This window comes from Brassica napus, chromosome A8 (assembly GCF_020379485.1).
Source record: "Brassica napus cultivar Da-Ae chromosome A8, Da-Ae, whole genome shotgun sequence".
NCBI classification, from domain to species: Eukaryota; Viridiplantae; Streptophyta; class Magnoliopsida; order Brassicales; family Brassicaceae; genus Brassica; species Brassica napus.
Genome location: NC_063441.1, coordinates 2,778,740 through 2,803,028, shown reverse-complemented (window position 1 = coordinate 2,803,028; position 24,289 = coordinate 2,778,740). Strand labels below are relative to the sequence as shown.

Genomic DNA, 24,289 nt, shown 5'->3' with positions numbered 1-24,289 from the left:
TTATTGTAATAAAGCGCTAATCCACCACTTCTTCCCACAGGATCCACTGTGACCAAATTATCAAATCCAAAATGACCTTGAAATTTCTGAGCAAACTCAAATTCTTGCTTTGTCTCTGATAAAAATAAAAAATCTGGCTTATGTTTATGCCATATCTCCGTTAAATAACTTATCGTCCACTTACTTCCCATTCCTCGGCAATTCCAACTTAGTGTTCTCATTTAAAAATATATAGAAATGCTCCCTTGAGCTTGTTAAATTGGATGTAATGATACCCTAGATTCTCCAAATCCCCAATTAGATAGTCTCGTCTCCCGGTGAGTATCTCCCCCCTTATTAACTTTACAATCGCCACCCTATCCCATAATAGTTTCCCTCTAAACCTCCAATGAAAAACCTTATATAGTCCGTGAAAGAAGAAAATAATAGAGTAGTCCCGAGCCCTAGCTTTGCTTTAGCATATATGCTTCTTATTATCCAATCAACATTTATAATAGTATTTAGAAGATGCAAATGCTCTCCAAAGGCTTTTTTGCCCAATGTTTTCATATAAAACTTTTGATAAAGCATTTGCAGTTTGAATGTATAAAATTTTTAAAATAAGTTAAAAAAATTAATTTATTTTATTTAATAATATCACAAGACTATATTTATATTAAAAAATAAACTTTGTATTTTTAAAATAAAATTAATTTTTAAAAATAAAAGAAGAATATTTCACATTAAAAATATAACTAAATTTGATTTACTATTAATAATAAAAATAAAATTATTTACAAATATATATATTATATATATAATATTTAGAAATAAATAATTTATAATCATATACTAATTTTATATATTGGGGATTTGCCAAAACATCCTATATATTCATTTTAAACATAAAAGTGTATCACATATGCAATCAAATACAAAAGCAATCTAAAGGGATGGTAAAATTAATAATTAACCCTTACGACCAAACAAAAAACCATAAATGTATTTTACAATTCTGTCATTCGAAAGTATACACGTAATTGAAATATACCCATATGTAGACCTTTTAAAAAGTCTACAATGTAGACTTATTCTCTAGTCTACATTGTAATTTGATCTAATAATTTAATTTTAAAAATGCATAAAAATAATTTTGTGAAATTTTTAATAAATCATCAATGTAAGGATTCATATGAAATATATATATATATATATATAAAGATTTTATACAATTGAACAATTTACAAGAATATATATTGATTTTGCAACCATGTGATGAAAATATATATAAGTCTACCAAAACGGAAACATACAAAAATCAAAAATAATTTTTATTAATTTTAGTTTTCATATGAATAAATTAAAATTATAATCTTCAAACTAATATTCGAAAATTGTAAGATCATATATTAAATTATTAAAATAGTAAAGAATGAAGGGGAAATTACATGTTTACCACTTTCATTGTACCATTTTTCATTTTTACCACCACTAAAGAGACATTTTTAAAAATACATTCTTCATTAAGTGGCAAAAGACTCTTATGCCCTTATTATTATATATATAATAAATCATTATTTAAATAAAAAAATTTTAAAAAAAAAATTAAAAAAAGAAAAAAAAAAGTAAATTTTTTTTATGTTTTCGAATTATACTTTTTCAAATTCGAGCTTTTTTATAAATTTTTTTTTTTGAAATTTTTTTTTTCGAATTTTATTATTTTTTTTCAAATTTCTTTTTAAAAAACGAAAATTTTGTTTGAAACTATTTTTAAAAAATTTTAATATTTTTTTAAGTCTTTATTTATATATTTATTAGAATCCTAAATTTCACATTCCAAAAACCCTACTCCACCCCTCAACTCTAAACCCTAAGTCTAGATTAGTTAACCCTAAGGATATAATTGTCTTTTGCCCTTCATTAAAAGTAAGGGTAAAAGTGGTTAGTGTAAACATGAAAAGTGGTACTATGAATGTGCTATTTGTGGCAATTTCCCAAGAATGAACAACAATAATGAAACTATCATAGTAGACTTCCAAAAAAAATCTACTAGACTTACAATAAAGTTTAATCCACAATTTTAATTTTAGTAGACTTTAAGAAAGTCTACAATATCGTAAATTTTAACCTAGTTACAATTTATGTCTACCTATATAAATGAAATTTACATAATCTCTCCTAAAATAGCTGAATAAGTTTCTAAAACTCTCTCCATTCTCTATAAAATTCTCTCATTTCTCTCTAAATTCTTTGAACATAAAGAAAAACTTTTGTTTAAATTGTTAATTTTTTTCTCATGTCTTTCTCACAATATCATATTGTTTTTGGAGATATTATCATTCATGGTTTTCATCTTCCCCTCTAAAAATATAAGTTCTAGATCTATATATTTTAAATGTGTATTTAATGTTTCTATTCAAATAAAATTATAGATCCAAACTTTGTGCTGCTACTATTTTTGAAGTTTTTCAGATTTAAAATTATTTTTCACATTTCTAAATGTACAGATTTTTCTTTCAAATCTGGAATTATGGGATAAAATAGAATTATAATGAAGTCTGCTGATAAGTTAAAGCTAGTATACTCCAAATGAAGTCTACTAAACCACAAATTTTAAGCAGACTTCATTGCAGTTTACAAAATATGACTAACTTTTTTCATATGTTTTTTAATAATTTTATCTTATTTTTCAGGTATTTTCTTCCATTTTTTTTATCTCCTCCTCTCCAAAATGTAAGATTTTCATCTATAGATTTTAAGCATGTTTTTTTGTATTTATATTTAAATACATTTTTTATCTTATACTTTTCTCATAATTTTATCTTATTTTGTAGGTTTTCTCTTCACAAGTTTTCAAATCATCTTCCCAAAAAGTGTAAGATTTACATCTATTCATTTTAAATCTGTATTTTTGTTTGTTATATTGAACTAAATTTATAGATTCAAACTCTATGTTTTTGCTTTGCTATTAGGTTAGGAAAAAAAAATATTTTGAAATATTTTCCAGAACAAACTATTTTCAAATTTTCTAAATGTACATTTTTAGATCTGAAAATTTTTCGTTAGTGTAGACTTCTAATGAAGTCTACTTAAAAATTAAGGCTAGTATACTTCAACTAAATTCTACTAAACCATAAACTTTACGCAGACTTCATAAGAAGTCTACTAAAATATAATTTAATTTACTTATCTTATCTTATGTTTTTCTCATAATTTTATTTTATGCTGCAGATACTCTTCTCTAATACTTCATTTGAGGCATCAAGATTATGAATAATCAAATACACTCTAGATGTTTTCTATTTTCTTCGCTTTATAGTAATTTATTATTATAAAATATTCATTGATAAATAATTATTTGATGCATAATCTATAGACGTTGTATTCATTTTATTGGTGTGTTTCACTTGTATGATATTATTAGTTTTTTTTTACAAGATAGTCTAATCAACCAAACAGTTAAAACGACCATAAGCTAAAACAATAACTAACACACATGTGAGAAAAAGAAAATCTATACAAAATTCTCAAGAAGTTTCAAGAGTAAAACTAATCACAAAAACTTTACAATATGTCTCAAGTGTATACTTTAAACAATAAAATTACAGAAAAATACTTTTAAGTAAGTCTACACTGATTAGCTCTGGTGTTGATAGTAACACAAGCAGTTACTTTAGCTCTGGTGTTGATAGTAATACAAGGAAGCAATGTCGTTTTCCCTTTGGCCTCTCCTCCAAATTGTTTTGTAAATAGTTTGGCCGCCATCGGCCTTCTAGATAGCTTGAATTATCTGCTGATCCTTGGCCCCAACCTTGAACAAGAAAACATTGCAACAAGTTAGCTTCACTGTAAACATAAAAACCATAGACCAGTACTCACATTTCTAACCACCAGTATTAATTTATAACAACTTAGAAAGAGTATGAGAAGAGATGGCTAAGAAAGAAAGCATTGCACCCACGAAACCTGAGATGTACATTAATCAAAAAAAAAATCTGAACTCGAGATGTTCTTCACTTTGTCCAGCCTCGCCATAGAGAAGAGTATTGGCTTCGACCTATAGCTCAATGTACCATTGAAATAAACAAACCCACCAAAAACTACTTTTTTGACAAAAAAGAAGTTAGTATGAGTTCTCAAAACCAAACAAAAGTAAGTCAACACTTACACATGCTCATTAGTTTGCTAAGGGCTATATAGCATCTCTTCTATCGAACCATGTAAAGCTGTAAGTCTCTTGGTTTCATCAGTAAAAGGGAAACAGATAGTAATGTCTGTTCCGGTGAGACTATGTTGAACATTGGATCAAGCACATGGAACTCTGCAAACATAATGGACCCACCCACAACTGCAGTCACTACCACAGAGAGCTGAAGAGGATGGAGATACAGAATAGCCATGATCATTAACCTTCTTTTTCAAAGTCTTCTTCAGGGATATACCTTAAAACAAGTATCAATGTGAAGACGAATCCAATAGCATGTGTGGAAAGTAAACAAAGAACTTTGAGTTAGGCCTGGGCATTTTACCCGGACCCGAAGATCCGAACCGGAACTGACCCAAAAATACAGGTTCGGGTCCGGGTCCAGGTCCATGCTAAGTACCTATTGGGTCATTTTTTTTTGGACCCGCGGGTTTCGGTTCGGGTCCAGGTCCTACCCGAGACCCGTTCGGGTACCCGAAGTATCCGCAAATAATTGTATATACTAGGTATATTTGGGTGATTGGGTATATTTTTGGTATTTTGGATTTTTTAAAAGTTTCTGGATTTTTAGGTATAATTGTAGGTTTCGGGTAAATTTTAGATTTTTAGAAAATATAATTCGGGTATTCGGGTAAAATCCGGGTATGTTTTGGGTTTTCGGGTCTGATTTTGGATAAAATTTTGGGTATTTTTGCGGTTCTTCAGGTATTTTTAGAGTTTTCGGGTCAAGTTCGGATATTTCGGATCTATTTCGGGTCTTAAATACTTGAACCGACTCGGATCCGAAATATACCCGAAAATTTTGGGTATTTTACGGGTATTGAAATTATAGATCCAAACCGACCCTGACCCGATAAGACCCGACCTGGAACCGATCCGGAAAATTATATGTACCTACATGGGTCTAAATTGTTAGGACCCGGCAAGACCCGATCCGAACCCAGTCCAAAAACCCGGATGCCCAGGCCTGCTTTGAGTCAGTAACAAGTTACTGTGCTTTGTGAAGTTCACCTCCCCAGATTTCCCAATCTCCTTCGATAACCTTATGAACCTTTACTTTTTTTATTTTTTTATCATCAACATATGTATACCGACTCTGTAAACCAAACCGGATGATCTGCATCCATGTGAACTACAAAAGACCGTTGCTTCCTAAGCTTTCCTTGTTTGAACATTAAGGGTATTTAAAGACAGTGGATACTTTTGGGAAAAAGGAAAAACCAAAACAGGAAAAGGAAAATTTCACCTCAACTCGTGCGGGTCCTATTGATCGATGAGATTTTTCAATCGACCAATGCATATTTTCCTGACAGATTTCTTCGTCTTGTGCTCGTCCAATCGATCAATTGGGATGTTGCATCGATCTATCACTTTGTTTGCAATTTTAAATCGATCGATTAGAAAGTTGCATTGATCGATGCGGTTTGCTGAGCCGACCACTTTGTTTGTTTTCAATGAAACGATAGATCCAGTTCTGGTCTGGAATGGGATCAAGCGATCCTCTTTCCATTTTCTTTTAGTGCTTCAAATCATTACGATTTTTTTTTTGAAATCCCTATAAAGTTTATTTAGGTCTCCAAAAGCGTCCAACCACCTATCTATACTATTAAAGCAGATAATATTGTCCTTTTTACCTTAGCATGTCTTTTTCTTTACTAATTTCATTAAAGGCAATCAAGTAATATTAATAACACATCTATATTTGGTCATTTTTTTTCGGATCCAGTCCACATCATATCTACCTTTTTTTTTTCCTTTAGGCCATTGAGTCCAAGTTCAAATAATTTTTTTTCAACTATTTTTAATTATTATTTTTTCTTTTCTTAATATAATTTAAGCATTCATAAAAAAATTAAATTTTTTCATTGAAAAGTATAAATCTTTATTAAAAGTATAAAAAAAATTATTAAAATATTAACCACATAATAAAATTAATTTATCAGAGTTATACCAACTTAATTCATTAAAGAAATAAAGTTTAATTTTTTAAACATAAATAGTCATTTAAAATGAAATACGATAAATAAAGATAAAAAGTTTAAGTCTTTTATAAAATAAAACACAAATATATGAAAATATGACATTTACTAAATATTTGTCAATTGAAAAAAAAATAAAAATAAACCCGCACTTTGAAAGCGCGGCTCAAAATATAGTAATACCTTAAAATATAGATAGCAAACTCCAAAACCTTAAAAATTACTAAAAACCATATAAGTGCTAAAAACAGGATATATATATATATATATATATATCAATAACTCCGATGATTTATCTTGACACGGTGCATCAGTTTAAAAGTTAAACAATTCAAGTGGCTTTACTACATACAAGTATAACCGAACCGGGCCTCGTAGTCTGGTGGTAAAGGAACTTAGGCTGAGGTGTCCGCTATCACGAGTTCGAGCTCCGGCCACAGCGGATTTAACATGGTTTCCGTTTGGCCTCCAGGACCTTCCTCGCCAGTTCCAGTTGGAAACGGTGGGATAGTCGGACTAAGTGAGAGGTCCGGATACCTGGATTATCAAAAAAAAAAAAAAAAAAGTATAACCGTCCATGCTACGCATGGGTTAATTTACTGTTTTAAAAATTATTTGATTACAGACATAAATTTTCATCAGAAAAATTATTATCTTAAAATAATATATGAACATCACATAATTTTATAGGTGCCTGCACTGAAACAAAACGGTTAAAGTAGTAGAACACAAACATATATAAATGGATATATATTTGTAGTATTTTCATAAATAAATAATATATATGCAAAATATATAATATAATAATTAAAAATACTTTATTTGAGACCTTAATTTATTTGATGATTTATTACTGAGTAATAAACACTTCATTTAATTTGATGTAATTTTTTTTAAAAGGCTTAATTTAATGCAAATTTAGATAAGATAAATCTAATAAATTTATTTTTTCTTTTATTACAGTTTAAAATAATTCATTGAAATTTTTATATTAATTCACCTAAAATCTTATTTTAAACAAATCAACCCACAATTTTTTATTTTAATAGTTTTTTGAATTTATAAAATTAAAATTTACAACTTTTGTTTGATTTTTATTAAGCTATAATGAGTTGTCCAACGATAATTAGTTAAATTCCAAATACAAAAAAAATTAAAATAAACACCTTCGGATTCAGAAATGCAAGTTCCATGTTACGTCCAGCAATAGTTTTGTGGCTGAACTCAATTGCTGTGGTGAATACTGAAAAATAATTGATATAGCAAAAGAAACATTAATCAACAAATCAAAGAAAATATTTAAGAGTGGAACACATACAAACCTTTTTTGCAAGACCAAAACCTGATTCTTGTCCTTTTGACATGACTGCAAATTTTCTGCATGTGAGTGTAGTTATGGAATTTCCACGAGAATAATTTTGCTTTCTGCTCCATCCCATCTTTCCAAACCGTTAACTCCGGATCTGTAAATCAACATATAGAGAAAACTTCAAAGTAGCTATACTGAAATCATTCAAAATCAAAACTCTTAAAAATCAAAGTACAAGTATCAGCCTCTTCCCATAATTCCACTGTATCATTATATTTTGTTGATAATGGATTTTGCAGTATTAATTCATGCAATAAATAAAAGAAGTTTTGAATTGCTGCAGAAGAATATATGAGAAATCGTAGAGATCAAAATTGATAATGGAGATGATAAAATAAATCGGGAAAGAAAGCAGAAAGTAAATTAGTAGATTAAACTTTATATAAGAAAAAAAAACTGTTTTTGAATTGTGATAAATTAACACTGAACGTGAATGTGATATTTGAAAAAAGTTAGGATGATGTTGCTGAAAGTTAAGGATGAAAAAAATATTTTTAATCAATTATTTTCCATATGTCAGTATTTCATTCGCCATGCGTTTTAGTATATAGAAGATTATTAAAATAATTGAAAGTGAAAAACAAAGTGCAAAGGAGGGGATGGTGAGAAGTGAAAAAGAAGAGAGATCCCACATTTTTTCTTTTTTTTGGTGGGCTAGTAATTACATGTTATTGCTACAACACTGAAAATAAAAATTGTTTATGATTTAAACAACAATTGTTACGTTTTTTTCTTCAAACAAATGTATATGATTTAATTTTTAAAAATAAACACATCAAAATCTAAAGTACACAAAGAAAAACACATAATAAATTAATACCTCACACATTTCTAAGTATTCTCAAAATATAAACAACCAAATAGTGATCAAAATATCAAAATATAAACAACCAAATAGTGATCAAATGGCAAAGGCAAAGTCATTGCCAACCCTATCATAAAATTCAATATGAATAAACCCGCCCATTGAAAATAATAACAAATACCAACTAAAATGCTAAATAATAAAAAACTTTCTGTGTGCCGATAAACCACTAGTTATAATATAAGAAACATAGGACTTGGTATTCAGGTGGTGTTGGGGAAACTTGGGAGAAGAAAGCGACAAAATTTAAATGCAAATGAATACTGCTCGATCTCGTTTGAAAGGTAAGCACATAAACAAACGCCGACCAACAAAAGGAAGCAAATAAACAAACAACAGAACCATTTATGTGAAGACATCTAGATGCTTGGGAATATCAATACAGATTTTGTAAAATATTACCCGTTAAAGAGCTAATAGTTTACAAAGAAAAATACAAAAAGGTATCATTTGAGGCGTTAGAAAGGGAATGAAAATAAATAAACAACATAACCATTCATATGCAGACATTTAGATGCTTAGATATATCAAAACAGATTTTGGAAATATTACCCGTAAAGTGAAAATAGTTTAGTAAGCATATAAAAGAAGAAAAAAAGGTCTTTTTTTTTTTTTCTGAGAAAAGCCAAAAGGTCATATGATCTGATATATCCCTATTTCTTATAACTCCAATAAGATTGAAGAATCTGTTAGGCAAGAGTTAAGGGATATTTTGGGCATTCAAAATCTTGGAGGAATGGGATCCTACCTGGGTTTACCGGAAAATATGGGGGGCTCAAAGATCCAAGTGTTTAGCTTTGTACAAGATCGTTTAAATAATCGAGTCAATGGGTGGATTTTTAAGTTTTTACAAAAGGAGGAAAGGAAGTAATCATTAAATCAGTGATTACAGCATTACCAAATCATACGATGTCCTGCTATCGTTTACCGAAAGCAACTGTAAAGAAACTGACGAGTGCGGTATCACAATTCTGGTGGAGTCCAGGAGGAAGCACAAGGGGTATGCATTGGAAATCATGGGACAAGGTATGTGCAGATAAGGATGAAGGAGGTTTGGGGTTTAAAGACATCACTGATTTCAATACGGCGATGCTGGGCAAACAGCTATGGCGCCTGATAGAAAAACCAAACACTTTATTTTCTCGAGTTTTCAAAGGTCGGTATTATAGGAATGCTTCACCCTTGGAACCGATTCGTTCATATTCTCCGTCATACGGCTGGCGGAGTATTGTTTCTGCTAGATCTCTGGTTAGCAAAGGACTAATCAAAAGGGTGGGATCAGGGTCTTCTATATCTGTATGGAATGATCCTTGGCTCCCAACCACTCGCCCGAGACCAGCTAATATAACTCAATACAATTTATATCCGGACCTTACTGTAGAGTCCCTCATTGACTCTACCTCGCGTACTTGGAATTTAGAGGCAATTCGGACTTTGGTGGATCCTCAGGACGCGAAACTTATAGAAAGCATACCACTGAGCATGACTCAGAGGGTAGATAGAGATGGATGGCACTTTACAAAAAATGGGAAATATACGGTCAAATCAGGATATCAGGTCGAGCGGATTTATCCAGATAGAGAATGACCACCAACACTGATTGGTCCCACAATTGATATTTTGAAGGCTTACAGCTGGAAAATACGGTGCCCACCAAAGTTAAAACACTTCTTATGGCAATTGGTGTCAGGATGTATAGCAGTGCGGAAGAATTTACAAGCAAGGAGGATTCAAGGGGATATTTGTTGTGCAAGATGTGGAGCTCCTGAGGAATCGATAAATCATGTGTTTTTTGAATGTCCTCCAGCTCTTCAGGTTTGGGCTCTTTCGAAGATACCATCAAATCCAGCTATTTTTCCGACTAGCTCCCTCTTCACAAATATGGATCATCTATTCTGGCGAGTTTTCCCGCAGATGGAGGATCATCAGTTTGCATGGATACTATGGTACATCTGGAAAGCTATGAATAATAAAGTTTTCAGTAATTTGGATATGAATCCTATGGATACGCTTAAATTGGCTGAAACAGAATCAACACTGTGGGCTGAGGCACAAGTAGTGAATGACCAGAGGACGACACCACACACAATAGATGTGATATTGCCGTCGATCCCAGGAAGATGGTGTTTTACAAATGGTTCGTGGAAAGAGGGGGTTAGTTTCTCAGGACAAGGTTGGCTCAGTACTTTGGAAGGTTTTGATGGATTGTTAGGGGCGAGGAATGTTAGGGCTAGTCTCTCGCCTCTTCATGCGGAGATGGAAGCGTTGCTCTGGGCAATGGAATGTATGAAGAATTTACATCAATTTCAGGTTCCGTTTGCAACAGATTGTTCTCAATTGGTGAAGATGGTTTCGGAACCAGAAGAATGACCAGCTTTTGCAAATTATTTGGAAGATATCAAGATCCTGAAAGAGAGCTTCACCCGATCAGAGATTATCTACGTACCACGGACGCAAAATTCAAAGGCGGATAGTCTAACACGCAGTGCTAGAAAGCAACCGTCTTTTGTCGTTCACATGGATGCAGATCATCCGGTTTGGTTTACAGAGTCAGTATGAGTCTATATTGTTGATGACAAAAAAAAAAAAAATCTTATAACTCCAATAAATTTAGGGATAATCCGATGACCATCTCCAATGGTAGATTATTTTAAGTCAAAGCATCAAAAAAATGAGAAAAAAACTTTTTTCAATGGTGTATTATTTTGAGAAAAAATGAAGATATGTATAATACCTCTTCAAATTTTGAGAGAACACTATTCACAGTCTTATTTTTACTATTAAACATTTTATTTACTAATTGATCCTTAAATTATAATATAGTTTTATTTTATATATAAAATATTAATCATTTTTGTTTTTTTACTTTATTGAAATTAATAATACTTTCATTAATAAAGCTAAATTAATGTATAAAATAAAGATTTGGTTAAAATAAAAATTATAGTGGGGTAAAATTTGTAAGTTTTTAAAATACATAGCATTATTAGAAATAATAATAAGTATTAAAAATAGAATATACTTAGAATAAGATTCTTTTAGAAAAAAATGAGGACAACCATTGGAACAAAACTCAAACTTTATTTTGAGTTTACATCATTTTGATTAAAAATGACATTTGAGATGCCAACCCCTATAAAATCTCGGTACCAATGTATAATTTATATTACAAAAGTGAATATACATACATACATATATATATATATATAGTGTGTGTTTGTTTAATGTATAATTTTTTTTTGTAAAAGTGAAAGAAGTGGATGAAACATAAAAAAGAAGATTAAGACTATAGATTTACATTTTTTTTTGACATCAAACGGCTATTCTATTACTCAAACTTGAGGTGGTCTGGGAAGCAAGACCGGAATAGAACAACCAATAAAACATAAAGGTCTATGAAAAGAACGTGCATTCCTAGCTAACGAATCTGCAATTTCATTCTGCGTCTTTGGAACGTAGCTGATCTTGAAGTCCGAAAAACACAACCGAAGAGTTTGAATTGTTTCCAGCTCAGTTGAGAAGTTGTGCCAATTGTGACTGTTCTACCATTGCAATCAGATCCTTTCAGTCCGTCCCGAACCTCTGACAGGTCGAATGTTGTAGCATACTCTCCCTTGCCCATTGTAGCGCTTCCAGTTTTGAATGTAAAGCTGTCTCCCTCCTCCTCAGGTTCCTTGATCCCATAAGTTGAATCTTGCCCATTGTATCCTTCCAAACCCATCCCATTCCACTAAACTGAGCAGTGGAGGTCCATGAATCATCCACCATACAAATATTACCCAAGCTTAAGACTTGTGTTTCTTCAGCAGACTGTACATGTGGCGGAACCGGCACAATGTCTCTTGTATTGTATCAAGCTTGGCACTCACTCTCTGCATACCTGACTAGTTCCAAAGAATCTCTGTCTATGCCTCTAAACAACTTATCGTTCCTAACTTTCCAGATGTACCAAATTATCCAAGGGTAAGGATCTCTATCATCTCCTGGCTCCAGAATACCATTCTTTCTCCAAAAGAGATAGTCCATGTTAGCATAAATACTTGGCACAAGGAAGATTTGAGAGCTCGACGGTGTTGATGATAGTTCACATGCTTGTAAGGCCGGTGGAAACTCAAAGATAGCATTAGTAACGGTCTCTTCTAGCGCTCCACATCTTGGGCAATAATTATCACAGTGCATATTACGGTGTACCAGATTCCTTGTTACTACTACATGTCCTGATATTAATTGCCATATAAGATGACAGATCTTTTGTGGCGCATTCACCTTCCAATCAAAGGCTTGAAGTTTTGTAATGCTGGGTTGTAGAACTTCTTTATCTTCCTCTTCTCTCATAAAGTTTGTAGCTACCCAATATCCTGACTTAACAGTATATTGTCCGTTCTTTGTGTAACTCCAGCAAAAGGTATCTCGTCGATGAGAAGGTCTTATGGCCAAACTCAGGATCATCGGAATATCCTCTTGAGCTACATATTGGTCCAATAATCTAACATCCCACTCCTTTGAAACAAGATTGATAAGACTGCTTACGGTCATCTTTGGGTTTACTACTGGGGCCCGGGCACGAGCCGGTCTAGCTGGCCTCGAAGGGATCCAAAGGTCCTCCCACACATTAATTTCATACCCTGAATGCACTTTACTTCTGATGCCAAGCAATAATAGTTTCCTTGCGGCAATAATACTCGTCCATACATACGATGGGGTATCTGCTGTGCCAAATCGCAACGGCGAACTCAGACGGTAGTATCTTCCCCGAAGAACTCTTGCTACTAGTGAATCCAGAAATTGAACAAGACGCCAAAACTGTTTAGCTAAAAGAGCTAGATTAAACTCATGGATCATACGGAAACCAATTCCTCCCTCCTCTCGAGGTGCACACATTTTTTCCCATTTTGCCCAATGGATTCCTCTTTTCAGAGGAGTCGAGCTCCACCAGAAATGTGCGATGGCACTTGCTAGGTTCTCACATATCTCCAATGGAAGCAGAAAGCTGGACATGACATAGGTCGGAAGAGCTAACAATATTGATTTAATTAAAACCTCCTTTCCTCCCTTAGATAACCATCTACCAGTCCAACTATTCACTCTATGTAGGAACTTCTCCTTTAGGAAAGCAAATAATTTACATTTTGATCCACTGATGTCCACTGGGATTCCTAAGTAGGATCCCATCCCGCCTTCATTTTATATACCAAGAGTATCCTTGATTTGCTGTCTATCATTCACTGGAATCCTTTTACCAAAGAGTAATGAGGATTTTTCAAAATTAATACGTTGACCTGATGCTTTTTTCATATTTCCTGACTACTTTCATAACTTCTTCACATTCACGGGGTTCTGCCTTACAGAAGAAAAGGCTATCATCAGTAAAGAGGAGGTGAGATACCGAGGAGCTAGCGCGAGCGACTCGCATCCCCGTTATCTTCCCTTGATTCTCTCCTTGATTAAGAAGGCTAACGAGCGCTTCCGTGCATAGAATAAATATGAAGGTAAAATATTTTAATATATCACATCTTGTCTTTCTAATTTTATTTTATTTTATATTAAATTAAATGAACTTAACAATCAATTAAACTAACTTAACAATCCTCTCTACATAGCTACAATTCTCTCTACAACAATAAAATCAAAGCAATCAAGATTTATTAAGATTTAAGAAAATCTAAAGATACAATTCAAAATCTTAAAAAGAAAATATATTGGCTCTGGAAATAAAATTTTCTACAACTTTATGTTTGGTGCTTTTAAATCTTTGAAATAATTTTAAAGCGATAAAATATAAAATTAAAGCCACAAAATCTACGGCTTAAAAACTTGATTGGTTTCTCCGCTACCATCCGCAAACGCAGCTTTTGCGGTTGGTAGCGGTTGACAGCATTTCAAAACAATCATACAAACCGCTACAAATCGTTTCAAACCGCTCTGAACCTCTTAAAATCAAAAACTGGTTACAGCTAGCGTTTGCGGTTGCGTATGGATAAATATTTTTTTTTTCAAAAATATTAAAAATTTTAAATTTAAAATGGAAATATTATAAATAAAAATATATACATATTTTATATATTAATTTAAATTCATAAACATTATCATAATTTGTTTTATAAAAACTTTAAACTAACTAACTATTCATTAGAATTTTTAAAAATGAATATACATACATATATAAAGATATACACATAAATAAAACAAAACAAAATATTATTTTAAAAGTTTAATATAAATCTTCAAAAATGTAATTAAAATTATAAATTTCAACTAATTAAAATAAATAAATAAATAAACATAATATTATTATTAATAATATTATATTGATAATTATTATATTTTATTATAATAGTATGTTTTATATTTTTATAATGATATAATATATTAATGTTGGTAATTTATTATTAAACTGCCGCAATATCTTATAATCAACCAGTTACAAATATCCCGTAAACGCAACAATTTTTAAACGTTGTGTCAGTCATACAAAACGCTAAATAACACTTGAAACCGCAACCATCCGCATTTGCAAACTCCCACACCCGCAACCGCAACCGCTGCGCTTGAACCAGTCGGACCCTAAATTTGAACTAAACTTACGGTCACTACCAATCAACCCCTAAATTTTTAAATAAAATTTAGTGTTTTTTTTATGATGTGACTACTATAGATGAAAAGAAAAATGACTAATTGTATATAGATATTTTTTTATAGAAGAAAGGATGTACATACATATAGTGGAGTAAGACACATTAAATAGTATAGTTACTAAATTGTAGTTTAATAATAGTGGATAATCATTATTTAAAGTACATATAAAACAGGCTTCTAAAAGCAAAGTATGCATGAAACCTTGGTGAAAAAAAAAAGTAAATACAAAGAGCAAGAAATTCAAATCTTTTTCGTTAAGCCGTAATAAATCAAAACAATTTAAGCATTATTAGTCTCTTATAAAAATACCTGAATATTTTTTTAAATGATTTCCACTTAAATATCTCAATAATTGATTTGTTTAAAAGTAAAGAGAAGTATTAAGCAACACAACAAACACACACACATGAAAAAAAACAAAGAACGGTAACACAACACAACACATACACATGGAAAGCACAAAGACTGCTTTACAACACTACATGTTGTGGGCAAAGCATTAAAATTGTGAAGAAGATACAATAGAATCTGCCTCCTCCCTGATTAAAAATATAATGGAACATAAAATAAAACCCAGCTTATCAAGAATTACCACATGACCAACAGGATAAGACAATGTTTTCTAATTAAAGTGAGAAAAAAAGAAATAGAGAAATTTGATTTCAGAATTACCACAAGACCAACAGGATAAGACAATTTTGGGAAAGAGATAGCCTCTACACAAGCATCTTTTGGTTGGAGCTATGGCCCAATGACAAAATCAGCACTCAACGATTCCTCAAATGAGATAAGTTCTTCTGGGTCCAAATCCTCTCATATCTTACTTGAAAAGAAGAAGAAAATGCCACTTTCTTGAACAAATCTTATTAGTCTCCAATTATTAAAAATATTATACCCCACTCACTAATCAATAATTATCTCAAGCTATATATAAGACCACATTAAATTCCCCAAAACATTAAGAAGCAATAACCAACAAACAGAAAAAAAACTTTAAATCAAAGCTTTTTTAAAGAGCAAGAAAATGTCTGCAAATAAACTACCTTCTTCAGCTCAGGAGTTCCAAGAACTAGTCCGTGGTGGTTTTGTCTCTAGAAAACTGCTTCTGCACAACCCATTTGACCACAACCCTCAAGGAGCTTTTGCGGTCGCACCATCTCCTCACATAACTGATGAGAACAACCTGAGTGGGAATGTCTTGATGCTTCTGTCAGTTCTAGTCTGTGGAGTCATTTGCTGCCTCGGGTTACATTACATCATTCGTTGCGCATTCAGACGTTCTCCAAGTTTCATGATCTCTGAGCCCGTCTCCAGTATTCCAACACGACGCGGTTCACCAAACAAAGGAATCAAGAAGAAAGCTCTGAATATGTTCCCTGTCGTTACCTACTCACGTGAGATGAACCTGCCAGGGCTTGGCGAAGAGTGCGTCATCTGTCTGTCTGATTTTGTTTGTGGTGAAAAGCTTAGGTTGCTCCCTAAGTGCAACCATGGGTTCCATGTTCGTTGCATTGACAAGTGGCTTAAACAACATTTGACTTGTCCAAAATGCAGACACTGTCTGGTTGAGACATGCCAAAAGATTTTAGGTGACTCCAGTCAAGTGACGGCAACAGCACCAACAGAGAGCCTAACTGTCAGGATAGCTCCTTTAGAGCCTGAAGGAAGAGTAAACACTTATAGAGAAAGCACCTAAATTCCCAGAATATTTTCACAAGTTAGATAGAAGGTTATAGATCTGTCAAATTCATAGAAGAGTTCCGAAAGAAAAAGTAGGATACTTCATTTTTATGTCTTTCCTTTTTAGCATGTAGCACAAAGTATACAGAGAGAATATATTTCACTTTTAAGCAGCATATCACTGAGTTCATCAAACTTCTCTTCGCATAAGTAATTTTTCGGTCGAATGTGAATTATTCAGTCTTATCCAAAACATCAAGAATCATTCATAACCAAAGACTGATAAGTGCGACTCCTATATTCGTGTGTCACAATCACTACAGTCTACACGGAATCAAAGAGTCATTAGACATAGCAAATGGTCCAAGACTAGATCGCGTATATGCTAATAGTGATACAAAAATGCATCTATCCACTTGACTCGACCCACTTAAAAACACTACCTATATGCCTCACAAGTCACAAGCAATCCACACACATGAATCACAAGATTCTTCGTCTCAATGATAAAAAAATCAACTTTGCCATTGGAAAGTTATATGGACCCTATGAAAACCATTCAAAAAAAAATGTTACCCAACCCATAATAGCTAGGTAAAAGTCAGACATGCATAGTCCTGAGAGATTCTCAACCGCCACTCAGGTGATAAAGTTCACCTACCCAAAATGGAGATTGATTCGTAACTGTATCACAGTTGAGAGAATCCATCCTCATATATTGCACAACGAGATCTAAAAGTGAGGGCAAGACAAAACCTCTCAACTCCATTCAAACCAAACACGGTTAAAGTTCCAGTTACTATCATTGTAAGAATCTCATACTACTCTGACAACTGATGCCACTTGCCATGTTTTTATGCCTCGGAGTTTGCTCACGACATCTTAACAAAGTTTGTATCAGATCGTGGTGAATGTTCTAGCTAGATTTACTTATTCTATTACTTTTTCTCCACGAAAAAAAATACTTTATTATGTACACTAGCTAGTAGTTCGAAAACAGAACTACAAACTTTGGCCTACTTGTTACTATATGACAAAAAAAATGGTACAAAAAGAAAAAGAATACATGGAGTGATCAACTTTATATCTTAGAGGTTTTCATATATTCCCGGTTACCAAAGTAGGATCCTGATAACTGATTGATTCAAAAACCCAAGGTGGAATCCACAACTCATTGCAAGAAAATACTATAACTGATTTAATTAAAGACCACATATTCTAACTACGTGATTCTGGAGATCCTGCAGTTTAAAAGGGAGCAACATGTCATAAACAAGGTTATCAAAAGAAAAGACATGTCATAGAGAAATGATGGTTCAAAACTTCAAATAAGGCTTAAGATCCTAGGGTTTTCTGATTGGATTGGATGTAAAATATTAATACCCTCACTAGAAACTTAGAGACTAACAGTATTAATCGAGGAAGTGCACAAAAACTAAGGGCTATTGGTTAATAATCAAAGACTGTGGTTTTCAGGCTCCATTAAGCATCTGAAAGGATATCAGATGGTATCAGATCATATGCCATTTAGTATGTGATAACTGCAACAACATAGTCTATAATTTGAAATCTATTTAGTTGTGGTTGCTAATCGTCTACAATTGTCCATTCTATCAACAATTGAGTCTGTCAAGAAATTTCCATTCAATTTCTAAATAATACAATTATTAAATGATAATAACATCTATCCTATACTAAAAGGGATATATACTCCCCATACAGCATGTCCACGTAGGACAATTAAATCGGCCAATCACGTTAAAGCGTTTAGCCACGTCAAATGGGCTGTGCGATTTTTTTGAAAATTTGTCGTGGTAGAGTTGGACCATGAAGCCCATGTTATTGATAGAAGAAAACCCTAATTTCCTCTCTTGATTCGGGACACCCTTTTTGCTCTTTCTCTTCTTCATTCCGTTAAACGATTTGATCGTCGTCGGAGAAGGTGAGACGGCTCCGGTGGGAGCCACGATCGGTTTGCTGGCGGAGACTGAGGCTGAGATCGATCGAAGAACCTCAGAGCAAAGCCGCCTCGAAATCTTCCTCTGCCTCTCCCGTTGTTGTTCCGTCTCCTCCTCCTCCGACTGCTTCGTCTCCTGCGCCGGCGATCGCTCAGCATGCTCCGGTGGCGACGGTGTCTGACGGTCCGAGGAAGACTGTAGCGACGCCGTATGCTAAGAAGCTTGCAAAGCAGCATAAAGTGGATATCAGATCCGTTGCGGAAACTGGACCATTCAGTAGGATCACTGCTTCTGACGTGGAGGCTGCGGCTGGGATCGCTCCCTCCGTGGCGGCACCACCGCCTCCTGTGGTGAACGCAAGCTGCAAAGGTTTGCTCTAAGATTGATTTTTCATCAAATTAACAAGATATCGTTGATCACTGAGATCAGTCCTTTTGTTGACTTTCTTACATTGTCTCTTTTATCACCTGAAGACTGTAAAACCAGTTCTATGTTAATATGGTCTCTCCTTCTTTTGTTCAAACTTTTTGTGAAAATTAGAAAAAATAAATGTTTGAGTAAATACAATCAATGGGTACACTCATGTTTCTGATTTTTAGGAGTTATCGGACCTGTAACGAAACAGTGATTTGCTATAAAAGGTGAGTGTTTTCATTCAAAAATAAAAATAAAAGGTGTGTTGCTTTTTGTAATGTTTCCTTTGGATTTATATTTATTGACACAACGTTGTTTTATCAGTTGATCTGATTTGCTTTAATATTGCTCTGTCTATACTGTGATAGTTAAAGATTCTTCCTGTGTGGGAGAGCAGGCCAGGTGAAGCAACATAAAAAGCGTAGTATTCACTACACCAAAGGTACAATGCCTTAAATTACGTTTCTCGATTTGTCTATTCATGTATTTCATCTCTTATGGAACTCTCTCATTTCACCTCTGTATTTGGTGAATGATATGGTCCAAACTTATTTACCTGTCAATTAATTTTCACAGGAAACAGAACTTTGCCAGATTGATGTTCCGTTGAAATTTACAGCGTTCATGTATACCAGAGTGCATTGGTTCAATGTTCTCTTTAATGGAAGGTATCAAGCCATCACAGATTTATATGTTTTTTCTTGCACTTACAATTAATGTACATTTTCTGTCAGACAAAGAAATACAAATGCTAACATGTTATGCTCTCTATATTCAACATCACAGCACAAAGATGGTCCACGACTGCTACTGGTCACCAACAAGGCAACAACACTTTGGTAACAAATAAGATGTATTCTCTCCAGCCTATTCATGTCATGGCAGGGCAAGAAATCAGTGGTAAACTCCATTTGGTTGTCCATAGGTACTCAGAGTTACACTATAAATCTAACTCTTACGTCAATTTTGCTCTTTTACATCTCTCCTTTGAATCAAATCATTCTTGCTTTGTTTTAAATTGGCTTTCTAAACAGGAAAAGTGTGGGGCCCAGCGCCGATAAGGGTGGAATCCTTCACACATCATCGTGCAAATTCAACTTGAAGGAACCCTATTATAGAATGTCTCAGCCCTCTTGCACAAGAACCACCAGCACAACCGTAAGTAAGGTTGGTTATTTTTTTGGTTAGACAAGTAGGCTATGATCCCTGTTGTGTAATCATTTGGAGCTTTATTATCTCTATGAGTGGAATACTATTGAAAGAATATGTCATGAATGCAAAAGCAGAAGTAGATCTCAGCATTACAACATGTGTTTACATTTCTCGGTGTAGGACATACATATACTGAGTGATGACTTGAAAGAAGTAGAGTTGATTACCTATCTTTTTTCCATCCAGTTGATTACCTATCTTAGCTTATATTTCTCCATTATAAATTTATCACTTTTAAATTTGGTATTGGAAATAAAACTTGGCAGAGGTTAAGTTAGCGTCTACGCTCGATCACATTGGTAATGTGGCTCAGCTTTCTCCTCTTATTGGCTTTGTACACAAGCATGTTGTGATTGTTGATACTGAGCCCGAGCTAGAGAAATCGGAATTTTTGGTAATGTCTTTGGAGAAATGTGTTAAACAGCTCGAGGAAGAAAGAGCAACAGAAGAGACTTATCATCATCAGCAGCGGAAGTGTAAACTCTGAAAGATGCAATGCATCTTGCGAGAGGCAAGAGATGGGCCAATTTAAATATGGGATTGAATTAGCAGAGACAAGCTATTGAATATATAGTATTTAGTTTTCTTATTTTTGTGTATACTGGATTTCATTTATTTCTCCAAATTCAATCATAGTTTTTTTTTGTTCTAAATAAAATTAAACTATTGATTGATTTTTTTTATTTGCATTTAGTTTGGTAATTATCTTAGATTTGTAAATATTTTACTATAATTAAGTATAAATTAAAATATAATCTTTTGAGAATCAAATAAAAAAATAAAGTATTGATCAATTCAAAATTATGAATGATTCTATTTAAATCGCATTTTATTATTTTATCCAAATATATTTATAGTAAAAATAATATTATTAGTTCCCCTTTCTAAATATGTCATTTTTTTTAAAGTCAACTTCAAAAGAAATATTATCTAATATTTAAAATAGTTATTTTGTGAATTATTTTTATAAAAATCATGTTATATAAGTAGTATATTAAGATATTTTAAATATTTTTATTTACATAGTTAGATAAAAGTTATAAAGAAAACGTTTATCAAAATTTAAAAATTAAAAATAAATATTTTGCAAAAATATATAAAACATTTTCATTATAGTAACTACAAATATTTTAAGTTACTAAAGATATCATAAGTTATTTAAATTACTTTTTGTAAGATTCTGAAAACAAAATCATGATATAAAGATAGTAAATGTTTAAAATTATTTATAAAGGAATTATTTTTTAATATCAAGATTAACTTTTTGTGAACATTCCTTTTTATGCAATCCATTATATAAAATATGTTTTGATGCTAATATATTTATAAATCCTATTTTCATGGAATCTATTTTCTTTTCTTTTAAAAATAAATTTTCAGTTTTATATTTTATAAATATTTCCTTTTTAATATATAATTTATTTTTTAAAAGATATAAAAAGAAAACTAAAATAAAAAGTAAATTTTTTTTTTATAATGTTGACCTTTAGATATAATATTTTTATCCACATACAAAACTGGATTCTCAAATAATATTGTATAGATTAAGAAATGTAAATAATAAAATTTTCAGAAGTTTTTTTATATAATAAAGTAGACTTGTGCTCTTCCCGCAGCCTTCCACATCATCAGAAAGCATGGGGCTTTTGTTGACACGTGGTACTCCTAAAAACGTGTGTTATTCACTTTGATTTTTCTTTAATCTAACCAACCTTCGCCGTTCCAAATCCTCTTCCCAGCGATTCAACTCAAAAATGGCAGTCTTTATGGAATTGAAACCTCAATACTCACAACTTCTTCTTGCTTCTTTACTTCTTCTTCAAGCTCGCTCATGGAGTATATATAGAGGGTTTGAGCGCCTTCACAATCATCTATTTGGTTCGCCTTTAATGGCATAACCCTAAAGCTCTCTCACCAATATCCGATAATGGCTAATCAACAACTCCAATTCTTAGAGCTCAAGATAGGCGTAGTATAAATTTTGTGTCAAGAAAGGAGGAAAGTCGATGGGTCTCGATCTGGTCCTGCTTGATGGATAGGTAACTACTGTAAATTTTGATGTACGTTAAAAACCATTAGGACCTTCTAAGAAAAACATCTCACCTGCTGATGGTATCCTTTGTTTAGGCATCTCGATCTCTGTTCTTTGTTTATTCGTCTCTTTGTCTTTTATTGTTTGCGTTATTGGATTTACATCTCGACGATGTAATTCGATTTTCATCGGGGATGGGGGCTTAAGATTGTTTGGTATCGCATAGATAACCAGCACTTGATATCTCCGTCGCGGTCTTTCACTCTCGAGACAGTAGCTTTTCGTCATAGTGAATTCTGAAACCCACTCGAGAATCGGGATGGTACGCGTCGAATTCTTCTTCCAAAGTTGAGATTTTTGCAAAATTTGTGTTTATATATCTGCTCATTTTTACTTCCTTCTGTGCAGGCAGAACATGAACAAGAAGCTATCAGGCAGAGGAAAATGCAAGAGCTGATGGCTCAACATGGCACTGTAACTTCTAATTTCTATAAACCTTCACGTATGCCAGTTCTGTTTTTGTTTTCAATTGAGAAAAATTGCATTTTGTGACTCATTGTGAACTAACCTGATGTGCAGGGGAAGCATGCAATCATCAGAAATCCAGATCAATAGAGAGCGCAAGAAAATGCTAAAAGGTGTATCGTTTGTTATCTATTAGATGAAAAAAACTCTATGTTGAGCTAAATTATTCTCTGATTGGAACATATGCTTAGAGAAGCTGATGAACGTAGACAAGTGATGCTTAGTCAAATGTTATCTTCCCAAGCGCGAGAGAGAAGTATTTCCCATAAAAAAAATGCTTTGTAATTTGTCTTTCTTCTCTTCATTTGTTTCTTGTGACTTAGAGTTAAACAATATCATTGAGTTTAAATGTGTCTCGGATGTGTTAACAGATCCAGAGGTATTGTGCGGTGGACGACGATTAGGATGAAAAAAATTAGGATGTGCTTTTTATATATATGGAGATCTCAATGTTGAGTTGGTGAGTTCACTGTCGCATGGTCATTCTGAGTGAATCTTAATGGTCTTCCAAATGGTGGGATGAGATAAGAGAGTAATCAGAAACTGGAATTCTGTATTTTTTTTTGGCATTTCCTACGTGAACCATCTCTATCTTCATCTTCATCTTTCTCATGATTTTCTCCCAAGTCCTTCGCTTATTATCTGATTTATTTTGCTAATTAATACATTCTCTAATCATGATTGATGCAAATAAATATTTGTAATTCTCTTGGTTGTGAACGATTGATGCTGCTCCATCATCTTCTTCACAAAAAAAATCAAAAATCAAACTAAATACTAAAACAATCATTTGTCAATTAGGTGACGCTATCATGCAACTTTTATGCCAACATATCCATACATTTCTTTTTTTTTTATTGTTGCTAAAAATATCTAATACATTTCCTAACGATTGATTTACAACCTTCCCAAAACTATGTGATAACCTAAAATACAATGGTCTTAGTTAGCTTTGACACTCAAGTTTTTAGTTGTTATAATTGAAGAGCAAGGGGACAATCTTTTTTTTCTTCCTTTTTGTCAACAGCAAGGAGACAATCTAACCAACATAGATGGATAAGTCTACAAATGTTACTGTTTGCTCTCTCTATATTTTATTTCTAACTAATTTAGGTGTACATAAATTAGTTTTAAGGAATATAAAAAGAGTATTTTTCAATTTCTATTATGAATAAAAATGAACATATCTATTAAAATAAATTCGATGAGTGAATTGAGGTGTAGAAATATATTAATTTTTTCAAGGTTAATTTTATGCAAGAAAAATAAATTTGGTGAATAGATATTGTTCTAACATGCTATATAAATCATTACATTTTCTTTAATTTTTTTATTTAATAATTTATGTTCACTGAAAATCCGTTAGTGGTTCTTTTAACTCAAACCAACAAATTTAATAAAATTTTCAACATGATCTTAAAGTAAAATATATTTAT

At 32.6% G+C, this 24,289-nt stretch overlaps 2 protein-coding genes and 1 long non-coding RNA gene across 3 annotated transcripts; 2 read left to right on the top strand and 1 right to left on the bottom strand.

Annotated features, from left to right (window-relative positions):
- Positions 1-1,892: 1,892 nt before the first annotated feature.
- LOC111200005 lies at positions 1,893-6,093 on the bottom strand. The gene is made up of 2 exons (XR_002653727.2): positions 3,957-6,093; positions 1,893-3,790 (listed from the first exon to the last, which is right to left on the bottom strand). It is a non-coding gene; the product is annotated as an uncharacterized LOC111200005 (long non-coding RNA).
- An 8,628-nt stretch (positions 6,094-14,721) lies between these two features.
- On the top strand, positions 14,722-16,888 carry LOC106419665 (E3 ubiquitin-protein ligase ATL76). The gene has a single exon (XM_013860476.3). It carries the CDS (start codon positions 16,057-16,059, stop codon positions 16,726-16,728), a length of 672 nt encoding a protein of 223 aa, XP_013715930.2. The 5' UTR covers positions 14,722-16,056; the 3' UTR covers positions 16,729-16,888.
- Positions 16,889-17,319: 431 nt separating this feature from the next.
- On the top strand, positions 17,320-22,943 carry LOC125575480. Its single transcript, XM_048738952.1, has 7 exons — positions 17,320-17,355; positions 18,655-19,039; positions 19,871-20,009; positions 20,119-20,246; positions 20,563-20,690; positions 22,737-22,802; positions 22,908-22,943. Exons 1-7 carry the CDS (start codon positions 17,320-17,322, stop codon positions 22,941-22,943), a joined length of 918 nt encoding a protein of 305 aa, XP_048594909.1.
- The last annotated feature ends 1,346 nt before the right edge of the window (positions 22,944-24,289 follow it).

Coding starts and splice junctions, on each gene's coding strand:
- LOC125575480 (XM_048738952.1), top strand. CDS start 17,320: ATGCATAGTCCTGAGAGATTCTCAACCGCCACTCAG. Junction 19,040..19,870: donor GGTGAACGCAAGCTGCAAAG/GTTTGCTCTAAG, acceptor TCAACATCACAG/CACAAAGATGGTCCACGACT. Junction 22,803..22,907: donor TGATGGCTCAACATGGCACT/GTAACTTCTAAT, acceptor CCTGATGTGCAG/GGGAAGCATGCAATCATCAG.
- LOC106419665 (XM_013860476.3), top strand. CDS start 16,057: ATGTCTGCAAATAAACTACCTTCTTCAGCTCAGGAGTTCCAAGAACTA.